Source organism: Macaca nemestrina, chromosome 9 (genome assembly GCF_043159975.1).
Source record: "Macaca nemestrina isolate mMacNem1 chromosome 9, mMacNem.hap1, whole genome shotgun sequence".
Classification (NCBI taxonomy): domain Eukaryota; kingdom Metazoa; phylum Chordata; class Mammalia; order Primates; family Cercopithecidae; genus Macaca; species Macaca nemestrina.
This window is the reverse complement of record NC_092133.1, coordinates 109,599,766-109,624,799: the sequence shown is the minus strand read 5'-3', so window position 1 is coordinate 109,624,799 and position 25,034 is coordinate 109,599,766. Positions and strand designations below refer to the sequence as shown.

Here is a 25,034-nt window from a genome sequence, read left to right as displayed (position 1 = left end):
GACGTGAAAGAGAGAATACACTTATTCAACAAACGGAGATTAAATAATATGCAGGTAGGTATCTGAGACAATATGAACAACCATTTATATTTTTAAGAGAAGGATTTTTTAAATGGAGAAATTATCATGGTTCTTAAATTTTTCTTAAATTCTTCTTAAATTTAAGAACCATGATAAACCTCTTAATAAAAGAATAACCCTCCAATCAAACTTCAAAATTTCCTTAAGTTCCCCATTTTAATTTATCCCATATGTGAGATGAACATTTCTGTATGTTATTTGTACTGATATTATAAAGTTCATTATTCTTATTAGTAAAGTTCAAAGTCATATCTGGCTTTATTACGCTGTTTTCTAATTCGAATGGTAGATGCCAAACACATTTTGGAACACTTTTAAACTTTTTGCTTGGTAAAATAATGCTGAGGAAAAAATGTTTTGCACAATTATTAATCTCTAATGTTAACCCCTAAAATTCTCACCCAATCAAAGAAACATCAGACAAACTCAAATTGAGGGATATTCTCAAAGTGATCTGCCCCTTCAAAAATTAAAAATTTGCTTGGAGCAATTTGTTCTTGAGAAAATATTAACAAATATAATAGGTTAAAGGAGATTAAAAAGCCATAAGAACTAAGTGCCATGCATGATCCTGAATTGGAAACAGGACCAAATTCTATTCTTACTTGTAATTCGTTCTCTCATTTATTTATGATATAAAGAACATTAACTGGGGCAACTGATAATACAATCAATTTAATCATTTTCATAACTATAACGCAGTTACATAAGAAAATGTCCTCCTTCTGGCCGAGCACGGTGGCTCATGCCTGTAATCCCAGCACTTTGGGAGGCCGAGGCGGGCAGATCGCAAGGTCAGGAGATCAAGACCATCCTGGCCAACACGGTGAAAGCCCGTCTCTACTAAAAATACAAAAATTAGCCGGGCATGGTGGCAGGCACCTGTAATCCCAGCTACATGGGAGGCTGAGGTGGGAGAATTGCTTGAACCCAGGAGACGGAGGTTGTAGTAAGCTGAGATCACACCACTACACTCCAGGTTGGGCAACAGAATAACACTCTCAAAAAAAAAAAAAAATTATATGGGGGAGGGAAAAGGGAAGAATAGGTAGAGGAAGAAAGAAAGGGAGGAGGGAGGAAAATTATGTAGCAAACGTGGTAAAATATTAACAATTGGGGAATGTGCATAAATAATTCTTTGTAGAGTTCTTTGTACTATTCTTGAAACTTTTCTAAAAGTCTAACGGTTCAGAATAAAAATTACATACAGTAATTAAGTCACAATAGTTTTGCTATATCTAAAAACCATCTTTATTATAACTTAAGATTTCAACAGCAAAAAGGTAATATAATAAATCATAAAGATATTATCAATTTTATCACTATGTTGCAAAAGGGCTACAGTTAAACAAAAACTAAGATGTATTCCTGAAACAAAAACACCCACCATTAAAAACATCCTTATCTTACTATAATAATAGTAAGCCATCTCAAATGAATTCCGTAAAAACCGCCGCAGGTATTCACCATCCATAATCATTACCGTTTCTATAAGATCCTGAAAATATTATTGAATTCCAATTTTGGAATAAGGTTGTTTTAAAATAAATCTGAATCAACATTTAAGGCACTAGAAGTACACACGTGTTATAAAATTTGGTTGTCACAATAGCAACACTTGCTGCTAAAAATCAAACTACTGAGGTCAACATATGATTACCGTATGTCAGTATAAATCTTCCACAAAAATCTAGAGCTGTGTACACTTTCATGTATATTCTCAAGAATATTAAAATTAATTTGCATTATAGGCCTAAAGAAGTATTTGATGATGATTTTATCTCCAAGAATATAAACACTTTTGGATTAAGAGGTAATGGCTCGCAGATTCACTCCTCTTTGAGGTTCCTCTCCACTTTGTCTGACTCAACTGTTTTCTCAACTTACAGTGGATCAATATGGCAGCCTAGGCAGGGCGATGTGGCTCATGTCTATAATCCCAGCACTTTGGGAGGCCAAGGTAGACAGATCACTTGAGGTCAAAAGTTCAAGACCAGCCTGGCCAACATGGTGAAACCCTATCTCTACATATATACATTTCTATCTCTACATATATGTACTCATATATACTCATATATGAGTATATATATACTCATATATACTCATAGTATATATATACTCATACTCATAGTATATACTCATATATACTCATAGTATTATATATACTCATATATACTCATAGTGTATATATATACTCATATACTCATAGTGTATATATATACTCATATATATTCATAGTATATATATACTCATATATACTCACAGTATATATATACTCATATATACTCATAGTGTGTATATATATACTCATAACCCTATCTCTACATATATATATTTATATATATATATTTTGTGTGTGTGTGTGTGTGTGTGTGTGTATATATATATATATATATATATATATATATAAAAGCCAGGCATGGTCAGGGGCACCTGTATTCCCAGCTACTTGGGAGGCTGAGGCAGGATAATTGCTTGACCCTGGGTGGAAGGGCTGCAGTGAGCCGAGATCGAGCCACTGCACTCCAGCCTGGGCAACAGAGTCAGACTCAGTCACACACACACACACACACACACACACACACACATATACACACACACAATATGGCAGCCTACAGTTGATCTATTAATAATATAACTGTTAGTAAAATAAACCTAATAAGGCCCATGCTTAATTCCTAGCTCATTAAATTTCTAAGTTGAGACTATAACCTTTCTGAAGTTAGCCTATCAAGATGGCTTCTGACCTTCACAAAAGTTCCTAAAGAATCCCCAACGTATCCCTGTGGTTTCTGTAGGGAAAGCCCACTAACATGTTCTAGAATGCATTTTGAATTCTTGAAAGTTAAGCATGTGGCTAGGTGCGGTGGCTCACGCCTATAGTCTCAGCACTTTGGAAGGCCATGGTGGGCGGATCACTGAAAGTCAGGAGTTCGAGACCAGCCTGACCAACAGAGTAAAACTCCGTTCTACTAAAAACACAAACAATTAGCCGGGCTTAGTGGCGCATGCCTGTAATTCCAACTATTCAAAAGGCTGAGGCAAAAGAATCGTGTGAACCCGGGAGGCGGAGGCTCCAGTGAGCCAAGATCAGTGAATTTTATTAATAAAGCAAGACAAATGCATTCCACAAATACAAACAAACAAAGACAAAGATGACAAAGAACTACAAATGAGAGAGAACATTAGTTCCGGTTAGGGTAAGCCTCATGAGATAGGTAGAGGTCAGCAGGATTAGAAGTTGGCGTCCATATGGACAGGCAAAGAAGGTGAGAGCAGCCCAAGTCAGGAGAAAGTATTTGCAAAATTGGTCACTGGGCTGGGAAAGGACAGATGTGTCCATGCAGCAGTTAATGGAAATCAATGGTACTAAACACGTGTTCTAGGAAAGCCTATGTATCAATTCATGAACAATATAAACAACAACAACAAAATCAACAAGATCTCTTCCCACTATCTTGACTAATGAGATGGCATCTAACCCTAGATTTCTTTATTGCTTATTTATTTTAACGAAATTCAATCACAGTTTATCAACCTCCAACATGGAACTCATACTGTATTACCTGAAACTATATATGTAGCTTAGCTTTTTTATATTCCCCTTAACATACCAAGCCATATTAAGGAGATATAAAAACTGCCCTGCAGATTCAGGTGTCAGACAACCTGAGTATATTCTGGGCTCTAAGATTTGGAGCGTCCTAAGGTTAATTCTTTGTTCTTTCCCTTTCAATAGGATAATATCGCCAACTAAGTCAAGTTTGTCCAACCTGAGACCTGTGGGCCACATGTAGTCCAGGCTGACTTTGAATGTGGCCCAACACAAATTCCTACCTAAACTTTCTTAAAACATTATGAAATTTTTGCGATTTATTTATTTATTTATTTGTTGGCTTATCTGCTATCATTAGTGTTAGTGTATTTTACGTGTGGCCCAAGACAATTCTTTCAATGTGGGCCAGGGAAGCCAAAATATTGGACATGCCTGAACCAAGTCATGAACATTTTAAAGATTAAATAAGATAATCCACATAAAGAATTTCACACAATAACTGATGAATAAATGCCAGTCATAGATAGGACTGCAATGTTATAAGCAATGTTAAGCATTAGAGGTAAAAGAAACCGTCTTCTATTTTTTGTGAGCCTGTATAAATCACGTATAGTTCCTGACGGAAGTAATGTATCCCCTTCAGGAAAAGAAAAAGAATCATACTGTATGCACAGGTACCATTCCTGTGGTTTAAAGTGGATACAAGATGGTTTGCTCCAAAATCAACCCTGAGAAAGCCCAAAATGAAAGTGGGCATTGGACTTGGATTTGTGGTGAGATCATTACTGCTCCCCTCCTCCCCATTTCTAGGCATTGACAAAATAGGCAAAGATTTCACAGGCCTAGAACTTTAGAAAAGTCACTAAGAAACACTAATAAAAACAGCAAAAGCCTATCATGGAGTTTTCCTTGAGCAATACTATGTGACAAGAACTAGCAATATTCAAAAAGCCTAAAACAGATCCTTGGCCATCAAAAGGTAGAAAGGCAGAGACTGTGCCCCATCCATTTCTTAAATTATCATGTTAATAGTAAGCCTTTTACAACTCAAAATGATACTGCATAACTGGAGCACAAAGAGAGGCACAGATGTGAGAGCACTCATAAAAAATTAATGAACAATATTTTAAACTAAACTATGCTTTTAACTTAGTTTGGGAAACTCATATTAGAAAAAAAGTCCAAGTATAACCAGTAGTCAGACACATGTAAAAGTATATATGACTTCCTTTCCTTTTTTTTTTTTTTTTGGAGACAGTGTCTCGCTCTGTCACCTAGGCTGGAGTGCAGTGGCACAATCTCGGCTCACTGCAAGCTCTGCCTCTCAGATTCACGCCACTCTCCTGCCTCAGCCTCCCAAGTAGCTGGGACTACAGGCGTCCACCACCATGCCCAGCTAATTTTTGTACTTTTAGTAGACACGGGGTTTCACCTTGTTAGCCAGGATGGTCTCAATCTCCTGACCTCGTGATCCACCCACCTCGGCCTCCCAAAGTGCTGGGATTACAGGTGTGAGCCACCGTGCCCAGCATGACTTCCTTTTTTAAGGTGACTCCCAGTTGCCACGTCATGCTACTGTAAACACACAGCTTGTGAACTGAAATGCACCTTGCATTTCTTAACAGAATACCACATCAAAAGATGCTTCTTTCCCTCTGCCGACTGAGAAGTTCACAGCTGATCATCGGTTTCCTCAACAGGACTGACTACATGTTTTTTGTTGTTTATTTTTAACTTTTTGGTAGAGATGAGGTCTTGCTATGTTGCCCAGGCTGGTCTTAATCTCCTCGGCTCAGGTAATCCTCCCGAAGTGCTAGTATTACAGGTGTGAGCCACTGCACCTGGCACTGACTACACGTTTTGAAAGAACATCCCTATCTTTACTACTTAAAGCATCATTTTCCATCTCAGATTGTCTTAGACATTAATAGATTAGTTTGTGAGCAAAGTCATTGTGTTTTCCAAAATATTCTGATATTTATCCTAAACCATAAAGGAATAGCTCTTCCCCTAAGGATCACATTGTTAATACTTCCTCCTTTTACATTTATCCTATAACTATTTCATGGTACAGATACCAAAGGGGTGTGTGTGTGTGTGTGTGTGTGTGTGTGTGTGTGTGTGTGTGTGTAGATGACTGCGGATCTATTTTGTTGTATAGATCTTTTCCATCTATTTTGACATATGGTGCCCATTTACTTTTGTAAGTAAATGGGCAATTGTTATAAACACTATGTAAATTATCCTTTTAAAGCTACTAATTTGAAGTACCTTCTTTAACATACATGCGCATACCTATACACATCATATCTGTTTCTGTAACCCTTAATCTGTTTAAATGGTCTATTTGTTTACCACTATAACAATGCCATGCTGTTTTAGGTATTGTAGCTTTACATTATACTCTGCCACAATTACTGTCTTTTCAAAGAGTAGTATAAATTGCTATTGTACCCCATTTATTATTTAGAATCAATTTGTCCAATTTCCCCTTGTCTAATCTACCACCAACACATAACTATCAGTGTGATTTTGATTAGATATAATTGCCCTATTTATATTGTAAACCAAAAATTAAAGCTAGGAATTGTCTACAACACACGCTTATTAATGCAGAATATTCTCAAGGTTGTTTACTGATTTTCCTCCAAGATGTAATTTGTCATCCATTTTCAGAATTGTGGAATATTTATAGGAGGATCACTTGAGCTCAGGAGGTCAAGGCTGCAGTGAGCTGTGAAACATGGTGAGATTCTAGACTCAAAAAAAAAAAAAAAAGAAGGAATATTTGAAAAATAACATTTTGTTTATTAGTTCAAAGTTTTCTGTTTATAAAACTGTACAGAAAATGAAAACTGTTTATTATGTTATTTCAATTCTTTATATTCTTACTTTTTTTAGTCGACAATGTAAAAATTTTTGGAAAGGGATATATCAATGTTACCTACTATGGAGACAACTTTGCTAAAATTTCCATTTACAATAGTTTGAGAATGAATGTCTTTATGCTATGCTGTTTGATGAAAAAAGGAAACAAGATCCTGATTGTTAGAATTTCTACCATGTCAACATAAAATGCCCTTTTTACTCCCATGTAGCGCATCATCACAGAGACTGATAGAGCAAACCTTCCTTTTATTGTGTTAGTTCTGCCTGCTGGAACTAAGCTTACTCTTTTATCCCCAGTCTGTCTCAGGACTAGTTTTCTTAAGAGGATGCAACTATGTTTGCATTTTAATGTGAGCTGTGAGGCCTTAACTTTTGGTAAGAGAAATTCTCTCTTTTATAGTTATTCTAACAACTATGCTTAGCCTAATACTGACACGTCACTTTAATTTTCCTGGGTATACTTTTTTTACTGTATTCTCTTAGCCCTCCCTTTTTTTCCATGACTGAATCAAGTTTTTTAACTTTTCTTTCCATTTTGTGGCCACTTATAATTGAGCATTTCATAAGTCATGAAATAGTCTGCATATATGTAAAACAATTAAGCTTTGGTCCTCATTATGCAAGTGAATAGGAAATCCCTCTCTTTTTTGTGTCTGTCTGATCGAAATTAATCACAAAATATACTCCATTTGGGGTGGTAACAATAAGTCACCTTAAAATAAGACCACTTTGGCATTTAATAAACCCATGTATTAAATATTATGAGCCAGGAAAAGGCAGGACAAGTAACTTCATATTAAATTAGTAAGAAGTTAGTTCCATGTATCTTTCCAACATCTCTGCATCCTTCAAAAGACAAAGCTCTTACCGTTTCTTTTGGAATCTGCATCTGGCTTGGCTCTGCATTCTAGAAGAATTGAAGAAAAACATAAATACAGACTGACCAAAGCCATCTTCAACACATAGGGACACAATGATTTATTTTAAAGAAAATTTTGTTGATTCTTAAAATCCACAAAATGTATCAAGGGTAATTATATGATGGCTGATGTAATGCTCTGTCTTCCAACCTTTTGCTGATGTGTGTGTTTATGTGTATGTTTTAAGAAATTTTTCTAGATATACATCTTTACTTGCTCATTCACAGTACATCATGAATTTATTATTTGGAGGAAAAGAGGTCTCACCAAACTGCTTTCCTAATCATGGCACTGTTTCTAATTTTGCTTTTAAATTTTCCCAATCAACAAAGTTTTAAGGTATAGAATCATTTGATAGCTAGACCAGATAATAACAGTTTGAACTACAGCTTGAACTACCAGCTTTATACTTTAAAATGTTGCACAGGAAATAAATGTGATTTTTTTTTTCATATAATGTTGACTTGCCCTAATTATGTAGGAACTTACAAGGATGATTTATAAAAAAGGCACAGATTGATAAAAGTATTTAGATTTAGACACAGATTTAAACACAGACCCCCCAAACAGAGGAAAATAGTTATGTCTACTAGATTCAAAGATTATTTTTAAATGCCCCCTCCCTTTAAGTTTTCAGGATTTTATTCTTTTAAATTTTGAAAAGCAGCTGCAACATGCATAATAGATTGACGGCCTACTGGCGTACTCCTTAATGAAAAGCTCACAAGCAATAAATTACATAACCAAGAAAAAAAACAGTAGGTAGCAGAAGGGAAAAACAGAAGCCTGGAAGATCAAAATTGGACAAGAAGAACCTGAATAACCTTAAGCTGGCTATATGCTGGCACTAACTCTGGAAAAGGCTGCTTAAGAGCAGTGTCTAAGCTTTGGCAACCTAATAATGCTAACTAGTGCACTCTGAGACACTGAGGAAGAATTAAAGCTTCAGCAAATCACATGGAAAGCTAGTTGTTTTTTTTTAAGTGCTCATTTACAATTTAATAGAGACATCTCCAGATTTAGGATCAGGTGGCATTTTAAGCTCAAAATTGGATAACAGTGGGGGGAAAACGAAAAACTGAATTTAAATTGAGAAATAATGCATTAAACATTTTTAAATATAAAGAAGTTTTCATAATTTATTCAAAATCTACTTAAAACAAAAGTGTTCACTTTTCAACCCTATCACAGTCTGAAATTTCCACAAAATCCACATTAAGTTTTAAGACAAGTGTGTAACCAGGGGATGAGATATTATGACTAAAATTTACTTTGATTTATAATATTTATAGAAATATATAGTTTATATAGAGAATAAAATATAGTTATTGTATTTATAAATAAAATATAAATTTTATCATAACACATCCATACTTGAAGACAGAACTTAAGAGAATTTGGGCTATATGATAAATTTGGAAACCTCATTCCTAAAACCTTGTCACTCTAGATTATACAAATTAATTTTTGTTTAGAGCTAAGAGCTAGATGAAAAGGATGTATTCCAAAAGGATCCAAGTAGAATCTGTTTTGAAATATTTAAAATACCACTTGTACTTGAAATAAAACAACTTTCTTACCACATTAAAGACAAAGGCAACTCCTCCAATTATGTCATTTTTATATATAAATGAAACCTAGCACTTTTGCAGAAAAACACTCAGAACATGTACATCTAAGACATTTATTTCATTCACACCAATACCACGTAAATCTTCAGATGTATTAATGTATGTATGGAAAGTGAAGGAGATAGGTTGCAAAAGTTGTAAATGCCTTTTCACTTCCTTCATTTATGTCATCCTAAATAACATGACCTATATTTGTATAATTAATAGCCATGAGGCTTATTGCCACTTAGGTCTTTTTATTTTTAATAATATTTTTTTAAAAGGTATTCCTTTTCATACAACAGTAAGGAAGCAAGCATCTATTTGGCTTACTGGCATGTACTACGAAAATCTGAAATATGAAAATTTGTCATATGTAGTGTGGAAGATGGCAAGCTTTCAGCGACAGTCTGTGGAGTGACAGTTCTGAAATAATCAGCGTCTCTGTATTCAGTCAGTCCATCTGAGGGTGTACAGTGATGAACATTTGATGCCCTTGAAAATATCCCTACAGTCTGATGTTTAAATACCCCTCCATTCATTACTGAGGATATCCATTTCTGAAACTAAGGGAGTATTAGAGAAAAGAATGTCTGTATTCAGTGAGGGCTGAAAGATATGTAAGATCTAGAAACTCCTTGGAAAATGTCTCAATAAACATTTGCCATCAGGCAACTAACCCAGACCCTTGGCTGCTGCATATCAGAAATCTTTCATCTACTCTAAATTTACACACCAGTTCCCTTGGGTGGAAGGCGTCTTCCTGGCGAAAGACCAGAAGGCTCACAGTTCCTTCCATCTTGGTGCTTCTCAACAGGGAAACAACTTCCTCTTGGGATTTGCCTGCTAAATCTACTCCATTTACCTAAAACAAAACAAAACAAAAGTTTTCAGCTGTAATCCTGTGGAAACAACAGGAAAAACACACACACACACACTGTAGGACTAGCCATATCTGCTATGGAACATAACTCATTTCACATACAATTCTGCCATGATCTGGGAACCACTAAGATTTTGTGACTAATAAAGAAACTAAGACCAGATCTGGAAGTAAGAAAGGAAGTGGTCAATCTTTTAGTGTTTGTCATTAAATCCAAAGTGACAATCACCAGGGCACTGACAAGTAACAAGTAATAAATAATTCAAAAATGTCAAGTTAACACAAAACTTACTGGCTTAGAACTGAGATATTTTGATAGCCTTGTGCATCATAGATTTTCTTATACCAAAATAAAAAGGTGTTGCTCTTATAAAGATTAATAAAAACACACCAAAAATATTTTGGTACAGTATTTTCACTTTCAATGAAATTTTGCTGATAAATATAATAAAACGTTTACCTCTAAAAGGTAAACATTAAAGAAACACAGCTACAAAACAATATTTTTTAGTAGGGAAGTAATATTTCACAAGAAATTTTTTCAATATTATGAGAGAATTCAAGCAGGAAAAAAATTTAAAACAACTTGTTCTTAGGGAATCTTTTATCTAATAGGAAGTATAACATCATTATCAGAAAGCACTATATATTCCACAGAAATGAGAGCATATGTTTCCTTTAAAAGGTGTTCTACATTTTTTTCTTTAGACAAAAATGACATTTTGTCCAAGGCAAATAAGTTTATAACTTAAATTGCAGTATTAAAATTTTCCTGTAGTTAAAATATATTTCAGAACATTTCCCCTTCTGAAAAAAAATCAACCTCATATAGCTCAAGGTACTACTATTAAGGAATTGCAGACAGGAGGACAGAATTCAAGTCCCAGCGGAGACTTATAAAATAAAACAAGCTACGACTGCAGGCATGGGCTAATGTACCACTCAATTTATACCCCCAGGACAAGCGGCCTTTTCAGGAAGCAGGACCCTAAACATAATTTGTACTCAAACAAAAGAAAGTGAAAAAAAATCTAGATGATTAAGTCACTTGATACTTTTTTCTCTGTATGATTCTAATTATCTGGACACTCAGAGAAAATGCACGTAAGTATCAATAGTGTATAGCTGCAACTGTAGATACTAAAAGGTTGGGCTTAAAACATGCAAAAATGAAGTTTCCATTTTAAGACAAAGATGACAGCTATGGAAATAAAGCCTAACTCTAAAGACATACAGGTTGCAGGTCTTTCTCATTGTTTTAAAATAAAAAGATTTTTCTGATATGTTGAAAGTAAAGCAATTATGTAATAAAAGAAAAAAGTGACTCAATAATAAAGCAATTCTCTTTAGAAAGAAAGACCAAGAGAGCCAGAAAAAGACACACATATTTTTTTGGACTTAGAAGACAGGAGGACTGAATTCAAGTCCCAGTGAAGACTCTTACAAATAAAACAAGCTACGACTGCAGGCATGGGCTAATGTACCACTCAATTTACACCCCCAGGACAAGTGACTTTTTCAAGAAGCAGGACCCTAAACATAATTTGTACTCAAACATCTGTGACTTCATTTCTAACAGTGCCTATTTAACATACATTGTCACATGCACAGGACCAAAACAGTGGGAATAAAATGGAAAGGACCCAGCCCCAAATGTAGACGTGGGAAAAAATATGGATGGTGTCCCTCTCCTCCCCTACTTTACAAAAATTCTTTAGGAAAACTCAATCTGGAGAAATAGAAACCATATATGAAACTATAAGAAAAAAGGACAGTGTGGTAAAAGTTTACCTTAGCATTAATATGTGAATACTAGTTAATTAGGAAATGCAATATCTGCTAATAAAAATACCGACTATTTTCTGGAAAAAAAACTAAGAAAAATGGTTAAAAATATATTTTTCAATTTTCGTTTTCTCTTTTATATGCAAATCATCAAACACAAATTATGTATGTTAATGTATTTCCAAGGCAGCTTCAAATACCAATGAACCCAAACTCATAAGACATAGAAAAAAATTTCAAAAATGATTTTTTTCTTTCCTGACATTTGACTCTTATGTCTCAATTTATTCTCCATGCTGCCATTTCAAGATTTTCTTGCTCCTCTTATCAAGACACACTGTTTTCATTTATTTCATCTGTCTCTGTTCCGAATACAAAGTGGATAACGTTTCCATATTGCCAGATATAAATATAAAGTCATCTAGAAATGTAACCTTATAGACATTTTATATGACAAAATGTTACTCATAAACCAAATGTCTGAGTAACTAAAAATTTACAACTAAACTAAATGGGGCTGGGCATGGTGGCTGACGCCTGTAATCCCAGCATTTTGGGAGGCCAAGGCAGGAGTTCAAGGCCAGCCTTGCCAATGTTGTGAGACCCTGTCTCTATGAAAAATACAAAAATTAGCCAGGCATGGCGGTGCACATCTGTAGTCCCAGCTACCAGGGAGGCTGAGGCAGGAGAATCACTTGAACCCACAAGGCAGAGGCTGCAGTAAGCTGAGATTGTGCCACTGCACTCCAGCCTGGGCGACAGAGTGAGACTCCATCTCATTAAAAAAAAAAAAAAAATTAAATGGAAAGATTAATTTCTCATCAGATAACATGGAAAAAAGACCTGGGCACAATGGCTCACACCTGTAATTCAAGCACACTGGGAGGGAGGAGGATCACTTGAGGCGAGCAATTCAAGCAATTCAAGACCAGCTGGGGCAATATAACAAGACTCTGTCTCTACAAAAAATTTTAACAATTAAAAAATAAACATATATAAAAGATAACATGGAAAATTTAAACGTAAAACAGAAACACATTTTGTGATGCATACTTCCGCTAAAATGTATATAGTTTAATTTCATATTGTATGAAAATGTTTTTAAAAGTTGGCTCCTGGAAATGGAACATTTCCAGAATTAGGGAATATCCTGCTTGGGGATCTCACTTACCTCTATAAGTCTGTCTCCTGCCTTAAGTCGGCCATCCTGAATGGCCGCCCCCCGGGGGAGGATGTTCTTCACATAGATTGGAGCTGAGCCACCTATTGTTACATCTCTGGAAGTGATGCTGAATCCCAAACCTTCTGTACCTAGGTATGTGAAGGGGAAGAAAAGTAAATAAAATGAGATATCTTGAATTTTACAAGTGTATTGCACTAGTATACTCAACCTCAACTTTACATTTTGTAACTTTCACAGTGGTCCACATTTCTTTTAATAGTTTAAAAGTTGTAATGAAATTGTTCAAAATAGACTAAATTGTGGAAGATTTAAATGGTTTGCATATCAGCAGTTATTAATCTAAGAAGAAACAGCAAACTTCTCAAAGACAAATACGACTGCTAAAATGTAATCAATGTAAATCTTTGAATAGGAAATTCACTACATGAAGAAAGAAAAAAACTTCTGTTAAGACCCACAGTACCTCAAAACTCAAATATTATTGTGCAATAATGACATCCAAATTTCAAGGGTAGGAGGTATGAGCAAGGGAGACGAAAATGTCCAGGAAGATGGAAAGGAATAGTGAAATGAGAGATCTCTCTACATAGAGGTAATGGAACCTCCCCAAATCATAATTATTCAAAGCAATTTACTAAGAGAATAAGCCATGAACCATATTATCTTTGCCTAGTTCACTTCTAATTCACCTAAATCTTACCATGTATATTTCCTTCCCCATCCCCCATTCCCGAAAAAGGCAAATTACTCAGTGAAGGCTCCATCTCAGATCATGGCTACCAAATCTGGGGATCATCATATATGTTTAAAAGTACTAAATGAATGATGCATTTATAAATTACTCTGATGATTCACAGAATTTAAATTCTCATTTCTTTGGCAGCTTTCCTGACAGGCAGTCTTATATGCTCAATACAATGCAGAAAAGCATTTGTATGTGACTTGAATCAACATGCAATAAGCCAACATGTGCCCAGGAAAAACTGGGAAGATAACGATACATTTCCAATGAATCACAAAATCTTTACAATCATGATTTCTACCTAAGCTTTTTTTAAAAAGTTACTTCTTAAGATATTAGTTTCCATTTCAGTTAAAATATTGTTAACTCAAATGCTTGCTCATTATGGGAAGAATAAAGAGATCTGTAAAGGTGAAAAATCTAGAAAAGAGCATATTAATCTGATACCTCACTCAGTATAAAACTGTAATGAAAAGTATAAAATACAAGTGAACAAAAAAATGGGTGAATAAAAATGTAGATTAAAGAAACTTTAAAGGAGAAATAAAGAAAACACTCCATAATTATTCCTGTAGCAAAATCTACCATAGTTATTCTCAACATCAAACAAAGCATTCATTTACTTCTAGTCTGAAGTCACTTTAGGGTGCCTGGGCTATTAATATTTCTGACGTCTTCCATGCTGAACACCTGAATGGCATATTGTCTATATGAAATGTTTGTAATTGCTCTGCGGAGATTTTTCCATATGTCTCTGCTTTCACGAAACTCTAATGACTTGCAATAACATTTATTAAGAAAGAATTCTTAATTACTCTCCTTTTGCAATACTGATTTCTCTGAACCATGAATGCTGACTGTTGTAGAAACCTCAATACTATTAAAATATCAGCAATAACCCCTAAATCTGTAAGCTAAAAGTTCAGGCAATGACCTTTCAAGGAAAGATAAGTAGATATCAATTTTCATTTAACAAAGCCAACAAAACACTCTGCACTGACTGAAACAGATTACTGACCTTCTCCTCTGACTTTATTAAAAAGCTAATTTCTACAAAAGAGCAGGGTATTTGAGAATACCAAAATGGCAATAAATATTAAGAAATCATAATTATGGAAGCAAGTACACTGAGACTATTCTGTTGTCATGTTATATAATATAGATCCAAAATTAGGCCAAAGAATCATTATACTGACATCTTTTTTTGTACTAAGAGTTGATCCCAGTTTTTGAAGAATTGCTGCCACTCAAAGCACATTAGCTCACTCTGAACTGAATCTGAAGTTTAACACTGACACACCCTATGTTTTTAATGTACTTCACTAATAAATGTAATAACTGGTAAGAACAAATCTGCTAGCTACAAGGAAAGCCTGTTCAATTCTCCTACAATCATTATTATTAACATATATGCATTTAGTCCAAATCAAAGATAATCTACATTCTTCCCCACATTTATACTAAACACAATTTTTATATAAAATATTTGTAAGTATTGGTGGCATGCACAAGCAGCATGTGTTTTTTGTCATACACTCTCACAGTTGGTAAATTAAAATCAAGATAGATCTATGGGACTCTATCTCATTAAGATTATTCAAGGTCTGTAAAACACTTAAAACCATTGTTTCTCCTTACAGTGATTAAGCACAATCTTTCTAAATTAGCTTGTGTAAATGCAATCATATTTTTCATTAAATGCTATTAAAATAAAATCTGTATTCAAAACAATGGTACTTTTAGTGGCAAATCACCTCATTTAAAAAGTTCATGTTATATCATGATTTGTCAAATATCCTAATTTTTGAAAAACTGTAATTAACTAAATGAATGCTGCTGTATCAGTATAAAAAGGAAAAGATATTTATGAACCAATATCTTTATGACAGTGGTGAAGCAAAATACTATACCTTTTAGAGATCTCAAGCAGAATTTTATTTTTTATACAACTCTATTTGTGGTTCTTGATATGTTTTTGGTTAAAAACAAGGGCCTGTCATTTAAGTAGAGCAAAAGGAGGAAAGAGGATGTGATATTTCTCTCATTTAGGAAGTGACAGAGCCAAAGGGGTTTCTGTTGATTTGCCTCTGTGTTTGCAAGGAGGCAAGCTGTCAACTCCTGATCATGTCAATCCAGTATTTAGAGCTTAAAAGCCAGTAACCAGAAAAAGAAACTTGAGGTTCACATAAAGTTCAATGAAAGAATATGACTTAGAAAGGAAACAGCAGTCTCAGTATTTACAACCTTGTAAATGCTATCCCAAATGGAAAGAAGAATGGTCTGAATATCTGGATACGGAAAACATTCTAGTAAGAATCTGTGGCCAACAGCCACATGACCTGAGGAAATAATGAACCTCTCTTGGAATCATTTCCAACCAACTATAAGAGTTGATGGTTGAGCCTATAAAAATAAATATTCTTTATAATAATACCATTTTGAAAGACATGATTTAAAAATATATCAAAATGATCAGCTAAAATGGATCATGAACAGTAAAAGTATATCTTGGTGCCTGGACCAAACACTGGGTGAAAATCATAAAGTCAAGTCCAATAGTTTGCACTCAACTTTGAAGGAGGCAAACTGCAAGAACATGCTCTCTATACACAGAGATCCACTGTATACAAGAAGGGTACTAAAATACATAAATGGCTGAAAGATGCATGAAGAATTGGCAATCGCCATCATGACTTCCACATCACCATAAGAAAGAGAAGCAGGCCTGGACATGGTGGCTCACTCCATAATCCCAGCACTTTGGGAATCTGAGGTAGAAGGACTACTTGAGGCCAGGAGCTCCAGATCAACCTGGGCAACATGGCAAGACTCTATCACTACAAAAAAATTTTTAAATGAGATGGGCATGGCGGCACATGCCTCTTGTCCCAGTACTTGGAAGGCTGACGTGTGGTGCTGCGGGCTACAGTGAGCTATGATTGTGCCACTGCACTGTAGCCTGGGCAACAAAGCAAGGCCCTGTCTCAAAAAAAAAAAAAAAAAAGAGAAAAGAAAAAGAAAAGAAAAAGGAAAGAAAAGGAAAAGGAAAGAAAAAAAAGAAAGGGAAGTAATGCAGTAATTCAAGAAAACAAAAGACAAAAGCCAATGGCCTGGCTTCTCAGCAACCTACTATAAACTCCTGGCAGCCTCAAACAAATCAGTTCCTCCCCACACCAAATACTAGGATTGATGTGCACTACCTCTCAAATCTTCTTTGAGGGCTAGACTTAGACAGCAAATGGGGCAGTCAAAATGGTCAAATCCTTACTATTGTTCTGTGTTTGATATTAATGTCCCGAAGCCATTTTCATTCACAATCAAAAATTTTACTGCAGTAGTAGCTGCTATCTTCTTCTCATAGACATATTTTAAAGTCTTATTCTCTGCACTTTTACATTTTAATTTCTACAGAGCAAAATAAACCTGAGACATATAAGAAATACAATTTTAAACGTGTTAAAAGGTAAGTAGCTTTTAAAAATCTATCAATTCTTTCACAAAATAATGAGATAAGACTTAGGGTGCTTTGGGTTAGTAGGCTGACTTTTAAAATAAATTCCATTTCAACCCTTGTGTGTTGCTACTAAGAAAAGAAATTCCACAAAACAAAAACAAGATAGGTTATACCTTTCTTAAGCTGGATATTAAGCCTCTTGCCTATTTTTTTGGTGTTATAACCACTGCTTACAGTCGCACTAAATACATTCTGAGGTGCCGAGGCTGGAGCGGATGGTGGTTTTCCCGAGGGGTGTGCGCTATGAGGTAGTCGTGAGTGAGAGTCTATCTGCTCAGGCGGGTGGTTCAGTCGGGGTGCTCTCTGCACCGTGTGAAGCCCTGCACTGTTCACACTCCTGTTGTCAATATACTGGCTGTCAGGGCTAAAACGGCTTGAATAGTAATTGTTCTTCTCACTTTGAGATAGTTGTTCATACTGTTCTTTATTTGCTGCAGGAACCACATGGAACCAAATGATGGGTGTACGCATGGCTTGGCGAAACATATGTTGTGCTCTGGGTTTGAGAAAGAATAGAAAATTAGCAAATTAAGACTGGCAGACTAGAAGATATTATGAGCTTAATTAAGTATACTAATTAAGCAATAAGAACTGACAGGCTGTTGAAATTGAAAAGCAAAATTCTAATAACCCATTTATCAATCAAGTTTGTAGCTCTGATCTACGAATAGCTGTTTCTTCAAATATAAATTTCTCTTTCTCTCAATAAAAATAAAAAAATTATCTACAACTACAGAAAAAATTCTGTTCTCTCAGTTGTAAATCATTAGACATGTTTTAAGTACAACAGAGGTATTATAATTTCAATAATATAAACCAAATGGAACCTTCTCTTTACAACATTGTCTAATACAACTTGTAGACATTACAAAATATTTCCATTTAAGTTTTCAAAGAAAGAGCTTTATAATTATATATAGAATCTTGGATTGGGTTAGATGTGTATTTAAAATTTTTAAAATACACACACGCACACTTAGAAGGCTATAGAAAGTAACTATTAATTATCTATTAAGTTGATATATGCAAAAATCTCAAGAACAGCAATCCAGGCTCAATAATTCAAAATGCTGACAGCTGTGGGTCACAGTGCAACCATATGACCAGCCTGGGAAGCAGCTCTTTCTCATGCTGGTTCCCTGGTCAGGACCCCAAGTTCTTAAGAGTTCTGTTTGCTCCTGCCTTGTTTTATAAGAACTGGCCAACTTTTATGTTTTTCATTGACTAAGGGCCTGAATCAAGATAAAGTATATCTGAATACAACCCAATATTGAGGTGCAAACGAGCTTTATCTGCCTGTTTGTATCTAGAGAAATTGTGTGCAGCAAAGGTGGATGGGTGAATTAAAGTATGACAAAAATGGGCACACTGTCAATTTTCCAAAAGGGGAGGAACCAGCAAAACTGTAAAGCTGAAACGGGGGCTATGCTACTTAAGAAGAGCTATATCCATCAGAGGACATTTTGAAATATAGTCTAATGGTATTAATTACTTTGAGTATGATTAAATTTTTAAAAGCTAATGGCAGAAAATATTCCTGTCTAGTATACAGACTGAGATCACAGATATGTTGTTTGAAGCATTTCAACTGACTGCACTCTGTCGTGCCTAATGCAAGTAAGAAGAGAAATGCAGCAAGCACACACTTACTGTTCAAATCTTCTATTTCGAAGGTCGCCATCATTAATCCTGACAATGCAATCATTCTCATGAAAAAGATTTTCATGTTCAGCTTTACCACCTTTCTCCAATCGTTTTACTAATAACCCCAGGGTTCTGGAACATTAAGAATGCAAATGATTACACATGTAATATCTCCACCATGCACACTGCCCTACCACTTTAATGCTGATATTATATTTACAAAGACTTCCTTACAAAGAAGCATGTCAAAATCACTATTCATACATTTTTAAATAACAGACAAAAATCACAACAGTTTAAATGATATGTAAAAACGCATCCCTTCCATAAATGCGAAAAATCATTTTCTGGCTGGTCAGTATTATGTTTCGAGAACAAGCTATAACACTCTCTCTGTTTACAAATGCCCCAAACAGAGCCCGCCTAATGGTTGAGTGGGTATTGCAGTGTGGAGCATGGATAAGCATGTATTTTTGAATGACTTGGGCAATTTTCTGTTTTAAGCCAGCTGGTATGCTAGCTTAAAAAACGACTGCAACCCCCATCTTTCTGTGAAAGTAAAGGTAATGAGGAAAAGCTAACCTCATTGCACCGCAGGTTTGAGAATGATAATAGGAAAGATTTCAGAAATAAAAGAGTTTCCGTGCTTTTGAATTTGATAGTGCTTAGTATTGTGAATTTCAAAACCTGTTAGGTCTCCTAAAAGTAAGTCATTTATTGTCAATATTCCCATTTGGAAAAACAAATGACCAAACAGAAAAACAGCAGTGAGAGGTTCAAATAATGCCAATCGCCATTCATCTCTTTCATATATGTACTCACTCAGGTTGAAAGAAAAGTGTGAATGACCTTTGAGAGACTCCCTACTTGCTCTAGAACACTAACTTCATAACTCACAGGACATTCAATACAGACTGGGACAAATAGGAAATACTTCTTTAAATCACAGTATAAGCAACAGGGGTCTTAACCTAGCTCAGATTGTTGTTATTTTTATTTTTTTACTCTTACTTTTTTTTGAGATGGAGTTTCATTCTTGTCATCCAGGCTGTAGTGCAATGGCATGGTCTTGGCTCACTGCAACCTCCACCTCCTGGGTTCAAGCGATTCTCCTGCCTCAGCCTCCCAAGTAGCTGGGATCATAGGCATGCGTCACCACGTCCGGCTAATTTTTTTGTATTTTTAGTAGAGCCGGGGTTTCACCATGTTGGCCAGGCTGGTCTCAAACTCCTGACCTCAGGTAATCCACCCACCTCAGCCTCCCAAAGTGCTGGGATTACAGGCATGAGGCACCGCACCCGGCCTGACTGCTGTTAATTACTTGGTGGCTAGCATAAATTTTGTATCATGATATTAAAATTTTTATATGAACTTATTTTTTGTACTTCCAAAATTTGTATTTTCCTTCATAATCCTAATAAAGAGACAAAAATGCCTAGACAGGCACTAAAATTGAGAATTCTGCATAAATTAATATTGAACACATCCTAATTTTCAAATAACGTCTATATGATTTCCAAGAGAATTACAACTTGCAGTCATCTGTGTATGTTTTCCAGTAGAAATATACCAAAATAGATAGCTGCTGCTTCTATACTTTTCCAGTAATTGTTGTATCTGTTCCATGGGCATTTATCATATTCTTCTGTTATATACATACCTTATCTCTACTAGTGCATTGTAAGCTCCTAGCAGAGAACATAAGATTCAGCAGTTCAAGCACTGAACTAGTAGTAAGGTCTTGATAAATGACAACTGAATGAAGGCATGATTGAGTTTAGCTGAGGCAAACAAGTCTATTTCTAACAAGCTTTTTGCAAAACAAAATACAAGTGAACAGAATTTAGATTCAGACAATTTCTTCACGAAAGTATCATTTCTACTAAAGATATGACGAAACTGAAATAAATGAAACACAGGCAAAAGTCCTATTTCACTTGTTATTTTGCAGTTTAACATTTTTACGAGTATTTATAAGGTCATAATTTCATTCTAATTTTTATTAATAAATATGAGGTGGCATTATACTAGAGTCAAGCCTATCAGCTTGCAAGAACTGTAATTTTAGCAGTTGAGAATCAGCACCTACTAGTGTAAGAGTCTCAAAATATTACTGATTAGCAAAAACAATATTATGTAGGTAATATTTAGTTACTTACTTTACATAGTTGCAGCTATATAAAGACATAAAAGTATCTCAACTCAAAGGTAAGAATAAAGTACACTGATTTACCTTCAGGAGCAACTTAACTCTCAGTTCACATTTGGGAGAAAGAGATTCCATAATATGCCAAACCAAAATTTAAGTTATTGTTTAAATGTGATCATGTCCATAATTTATCTCCCTAGGATTCCCTATTGTTTGTTTCTATCTGCAACTGAACAAAGTGCTCTATCACAGGAATCAAAGGCATTATAGGCCGGGCGCAGTGGTTCACGCCTGTAATCCCAGCACTTTGAGAAGCCGAGGTGGGCAGATCACCTGAGGTCGGGAGTTCGAAACCAGCTTGACGAATATGGAGAAAGCCCGTCTCTACTAAAAGCACAAAATTAGCTTGGCGTGATGGCGAGCACCTGTAGTCCCAGTTACTTGGGAGGCTGAGGTAGGAGAATCGCTTGAACCCGGGAGGTAGAGGTTGCAGTGAGCCGAGATCGCGCCACTGCACTCCAGCCTGGGCAACAAGAGCGAAATTCCGTCTCAAAAAAAAAAAAAAAAAAAAGGAATTAATAAGATATATCTATGATTCCGATGAATGAGGAAGATTAGTACAAATTAAATCACAGTTATTGATACCACCTAGAACATGCAGAACATAATTTGAGCACTTCACTTTCTTTTTTTTTTTTTTGAGCACTTCACTTTCAAAGAATATCTTGAAGGAAACAAAGTCTCAGTCACCCACCAGTAATCATAACAGAACCACATGTGAGGTGCCACAGCTGTAGTTAAAAGCCACCACTATAAACCAAACACATTCTTGGAATGTATATGCTTTCAGTCCTTGCAATAAAAATATGCCCTACCAAGACTCACTCCAGTTAATGAGTTTTTAATTGGTGAAATCCTAAGCGATTTCTCAATATGACTACATATTACTGTAATATATGACTAATAATTAGTATGTTTTTATGTATTTTGAAATATTTTGTGTAATCTAAAATAGTCCATAGAAAATTTAAAAAAAAAAATACATATAAACTGTCTTTAATGGAAATTAGCAGTTAATTAGCACTGATCATTTATTTAAATTTATAAAGGTATCTTGGATACATGTATTTATGATAACTTAAGATAGTGTAACTTATAAATACTTTCACTTTAATTTTTTTGAGACAGGATCTTGGTCTGTCATCCAGGCTGGAGGTATACTGGGCTCAATCACAGCTCCCTGCAAGCTCAAACCCCTGGGCTCAAGCAGTCCTCCTGCCTCAGCCTCCTGAGTAGCTGGGATTAGAGGTGTATGCCATGACCCCTGGCTAGTTTGTTTGTTTGTTTGTTTGTCTTGTAGAATTGGGTTCTTACTATGTAAACCAGGCTGGTCTCGAACTCCTGGACTTGACCTCCCAAAAGTATTGGGATTACAGGCTTGAGCCACTGCGCCCAGCTGAAATCTGCTCTTTAATTCTACAAGTAACATCAATAATTTTTTTCAGATAAGTAGATGAACAGATTTATATTCGTCTCATAATTTTTCTGTTTTAAACCTATGTGTTTTTTTTCTGGTAATCATCTAGACTAGTAATCCGAAGTATAAAAGCATACCATGCTTCATTTCTTGAATGGTTGTCTTTCTAAATAAGTCCTCATCAATGGCCAAATGCATCAGTAATCCTAACAAACAGTACAAATTCTACAAATCATAAATACACCACGTAGAGAAAATATAATGGAAATTTATTAACTGAGGCTTTAGCAACCAACATTGTTATAAGTCATGAAAATCTCAGATTCCTTTTACTCAGTACTAGAGACCTGATGGGCGGCTGGGAGTTAGAGAGAGGAAGAAGATTGCAGAAGAGAAAGAACTTCACCCCGACAGACACAGCAAGAGATCAAGGGAACAGACTGAATTAAGGTGAAGTTAGTAGCCTGCTGATTTCTAAGTACTTAACCACACTATTAGAATCATTCTCTCAAAAAGAACGGATTAATTTAAAAGGGAAGTGGTACAATCTGCAAAATTATCTCATTTACTCCACTAGGTGAAAATGATTACAAAGGAATGGGAATGAACTATCAAAAGAAAAAAAAAATCACAAGAAAATTGAACAGATAACAGCTACACTGAAAATGAAAAGAACCTCTAAAGGAAATCAAAAGTAGTAAGAAGAGACACTTTCCTGAAAAATGTGTGCTCGCAAGCAGATATATTTCCATAGTCCCCATCTTCAACTTAAAGCTATATCAAACAATGTAATTAAAAACAAATTTTAGGGATATATTTTGTAAACTCAACTAGAAATCAGAATTTGTTCTAAAGTAATAAAGAACCAACTGCCTATGGTATGGCTGCTTCAACAGTTTTATTAGAGAAAAGAATCAAAGCAAATGAAGTTCTAAACATTTTGGCATGTCAGTGTGCTGGCAGAGAGAACAGTGTTCCTTCTTGGTAGCTAATGCCAGAATTTCTTATTGGGGCAAACATGTTCCATCCTAAGAAACCACTTTGCAAAATATAAAAAAGGTAGGTGTCAGGAAAGGAGGAATTGGAGTAAGCTCTGTTTGGGGAATTGTTCTGGGAGCAGAACAACCCCAGATTAGTTATGCTAGGAGAAAAGATGTAAGAAAAAAGACTTGGGCATTTATTAGTGGGGTAGCGCAGATTTAAGAAGAAATGACTACAGGGTTTAGGGTTATGTGAAACAGAACCTCCTCTACCTTCCTTATGAATCTAAGGTAAACCCTACTTGGCTCTATGCTTTTAAAGCAAATGGACTTTTCCTGATGGATCTGAAACATCCCCAAATCTATTCCTCTTCTAGTTTCCTATATTTTCTTCAAAATTTGAAAAGAAGAAAACACTACATCCGCTGCATACAAATTTCACGTCTGAATAATTTTCCTAATACAAAAGTATGTTACACACATATTTCTTTCAAGACTTCGTTTTTGAACAATGTTTCTTTAAAAAAAAAGACAAGCAAGGGTACAGTAGCACAAAGCGAGCCATTGAAATGCTGCATCTTTGTACATGATTTTGGAGCACAATTAGAAATTTAACTACTTAGATTATATTAAGGATTGCAGCACTACATTTTTACAAGGTTCATTAGCCTAATTATACACTTAATTAAAACAAACGCAGTCACACATGTTAACATTTTCAATTCTAACTATAAATTACAACCAATGATAAAACTGAAAATAAGTAACAAATGTTTTATTGACATCCAAATTGGCTGAGTAAGTCTGAGTTTTGTGTTGATAATGTAAACTACCACAACTGCCACCCAGCTGTATGGAAATGATTATAATTCATCTTAATAAAGGCTGACACAGTATAAACATCACAACGGTAGGGAAGGCAGAATATAAGTGGGCAGAGTAGGGTCTCATCAACAAGAACAGCTCAGCTCCCTGAATACAGCCCATGGGGGGCCAGCAACCACCTACATGAGCACAGAAAGTACTACCACTGAAAGCATGAAAGTCAAAAGGGGAAAGTTTAAAGGAATGCCAAGTTAAAACTTTAAATCTTGATTTTTTTTAGAAAAACTTCAACGAACGAGATAAATCAGGCCAAAAAGGTAAATAAACACAGAGAATTCCTTTAGATTAGAGCAGAAATCACAGATGTCATATTGCTATGTTTAAAGAACATGATTCATGTAAGTGTAAACTGCAACTTTTCTAAAACCAATGCATATGTTATAGTTCTTCATTATAACAAACGAGTCTGCAGCTGAGAATGCACAATTGAAAACTTTCAGACAAAAGACTATTGATTCAGCAAATAAAGTTAAATTACGTTTTTTTCAAAAGTAATTAAATTAAAATTGACTCAAAGTTCAAGAGCATATTTATTCTCAGCTAGTCCCGTGAAGTTCAAATTGACTGTAATTCTTCATTAGCATATGTACCCAATTAACTAAACAAATGTGTATTGGGATTCTCAATTTTATGATATAATAGTAAATTTTCTCCCAGATTCATGATATAAGAAGAAAATGATCACTTTCTCTGATTGGGTAGACTAATCACTACCTACCTAGACAACCAGAATACC

At 35.2% G+C, this 25,034-nt stretch overlaps 1 protein-coding gene across 28 annotated transcripts in view; it reads right to left on the bottom strand.

Annotated features, from left to right (window-relative positions):
• LOC105495968 (par-3 family cell polarity regulator) overlaps positions 1-25,034 on the bottom strand; it is a 719,051-nt gene that overhangs the window by 257,095 nt on the left and 436,922 nt on the right. For 20 of the 28 annotated variants that reach the window (XM_011765958.3, XM_011765965.3, XM_011765959.3 and 17 more), the window contains 5 exons: positions 18,814-18,939; positions 17,277-17,659; positions 12,896-13,035; positions 9,793-9,921; positions 7,395-7,433 (listed from right to left, as the gene is read on the bottom strand). In XM_011765958.3, the coding sequence (XP_011764260.2) occupies positions 7,395-7,433; positions 9,793-9,921; positions 12,896-13,035; positions 17,277-17,659; positions 18,814-18,939 (817 nt within the window). The remainder of the gene's footprint in view (positions 1-7,394; positions 7,434-9,792; positions 9,922-12,895; positions 13,036-17,276; positions 17,660-18,813; positions 18,940-25,034) is intronic. The other 8 variants (XM_011765963.3, XM_011765966.3, XM_011765967.3 and 5 more) reach the window with 1 other exon arrangement.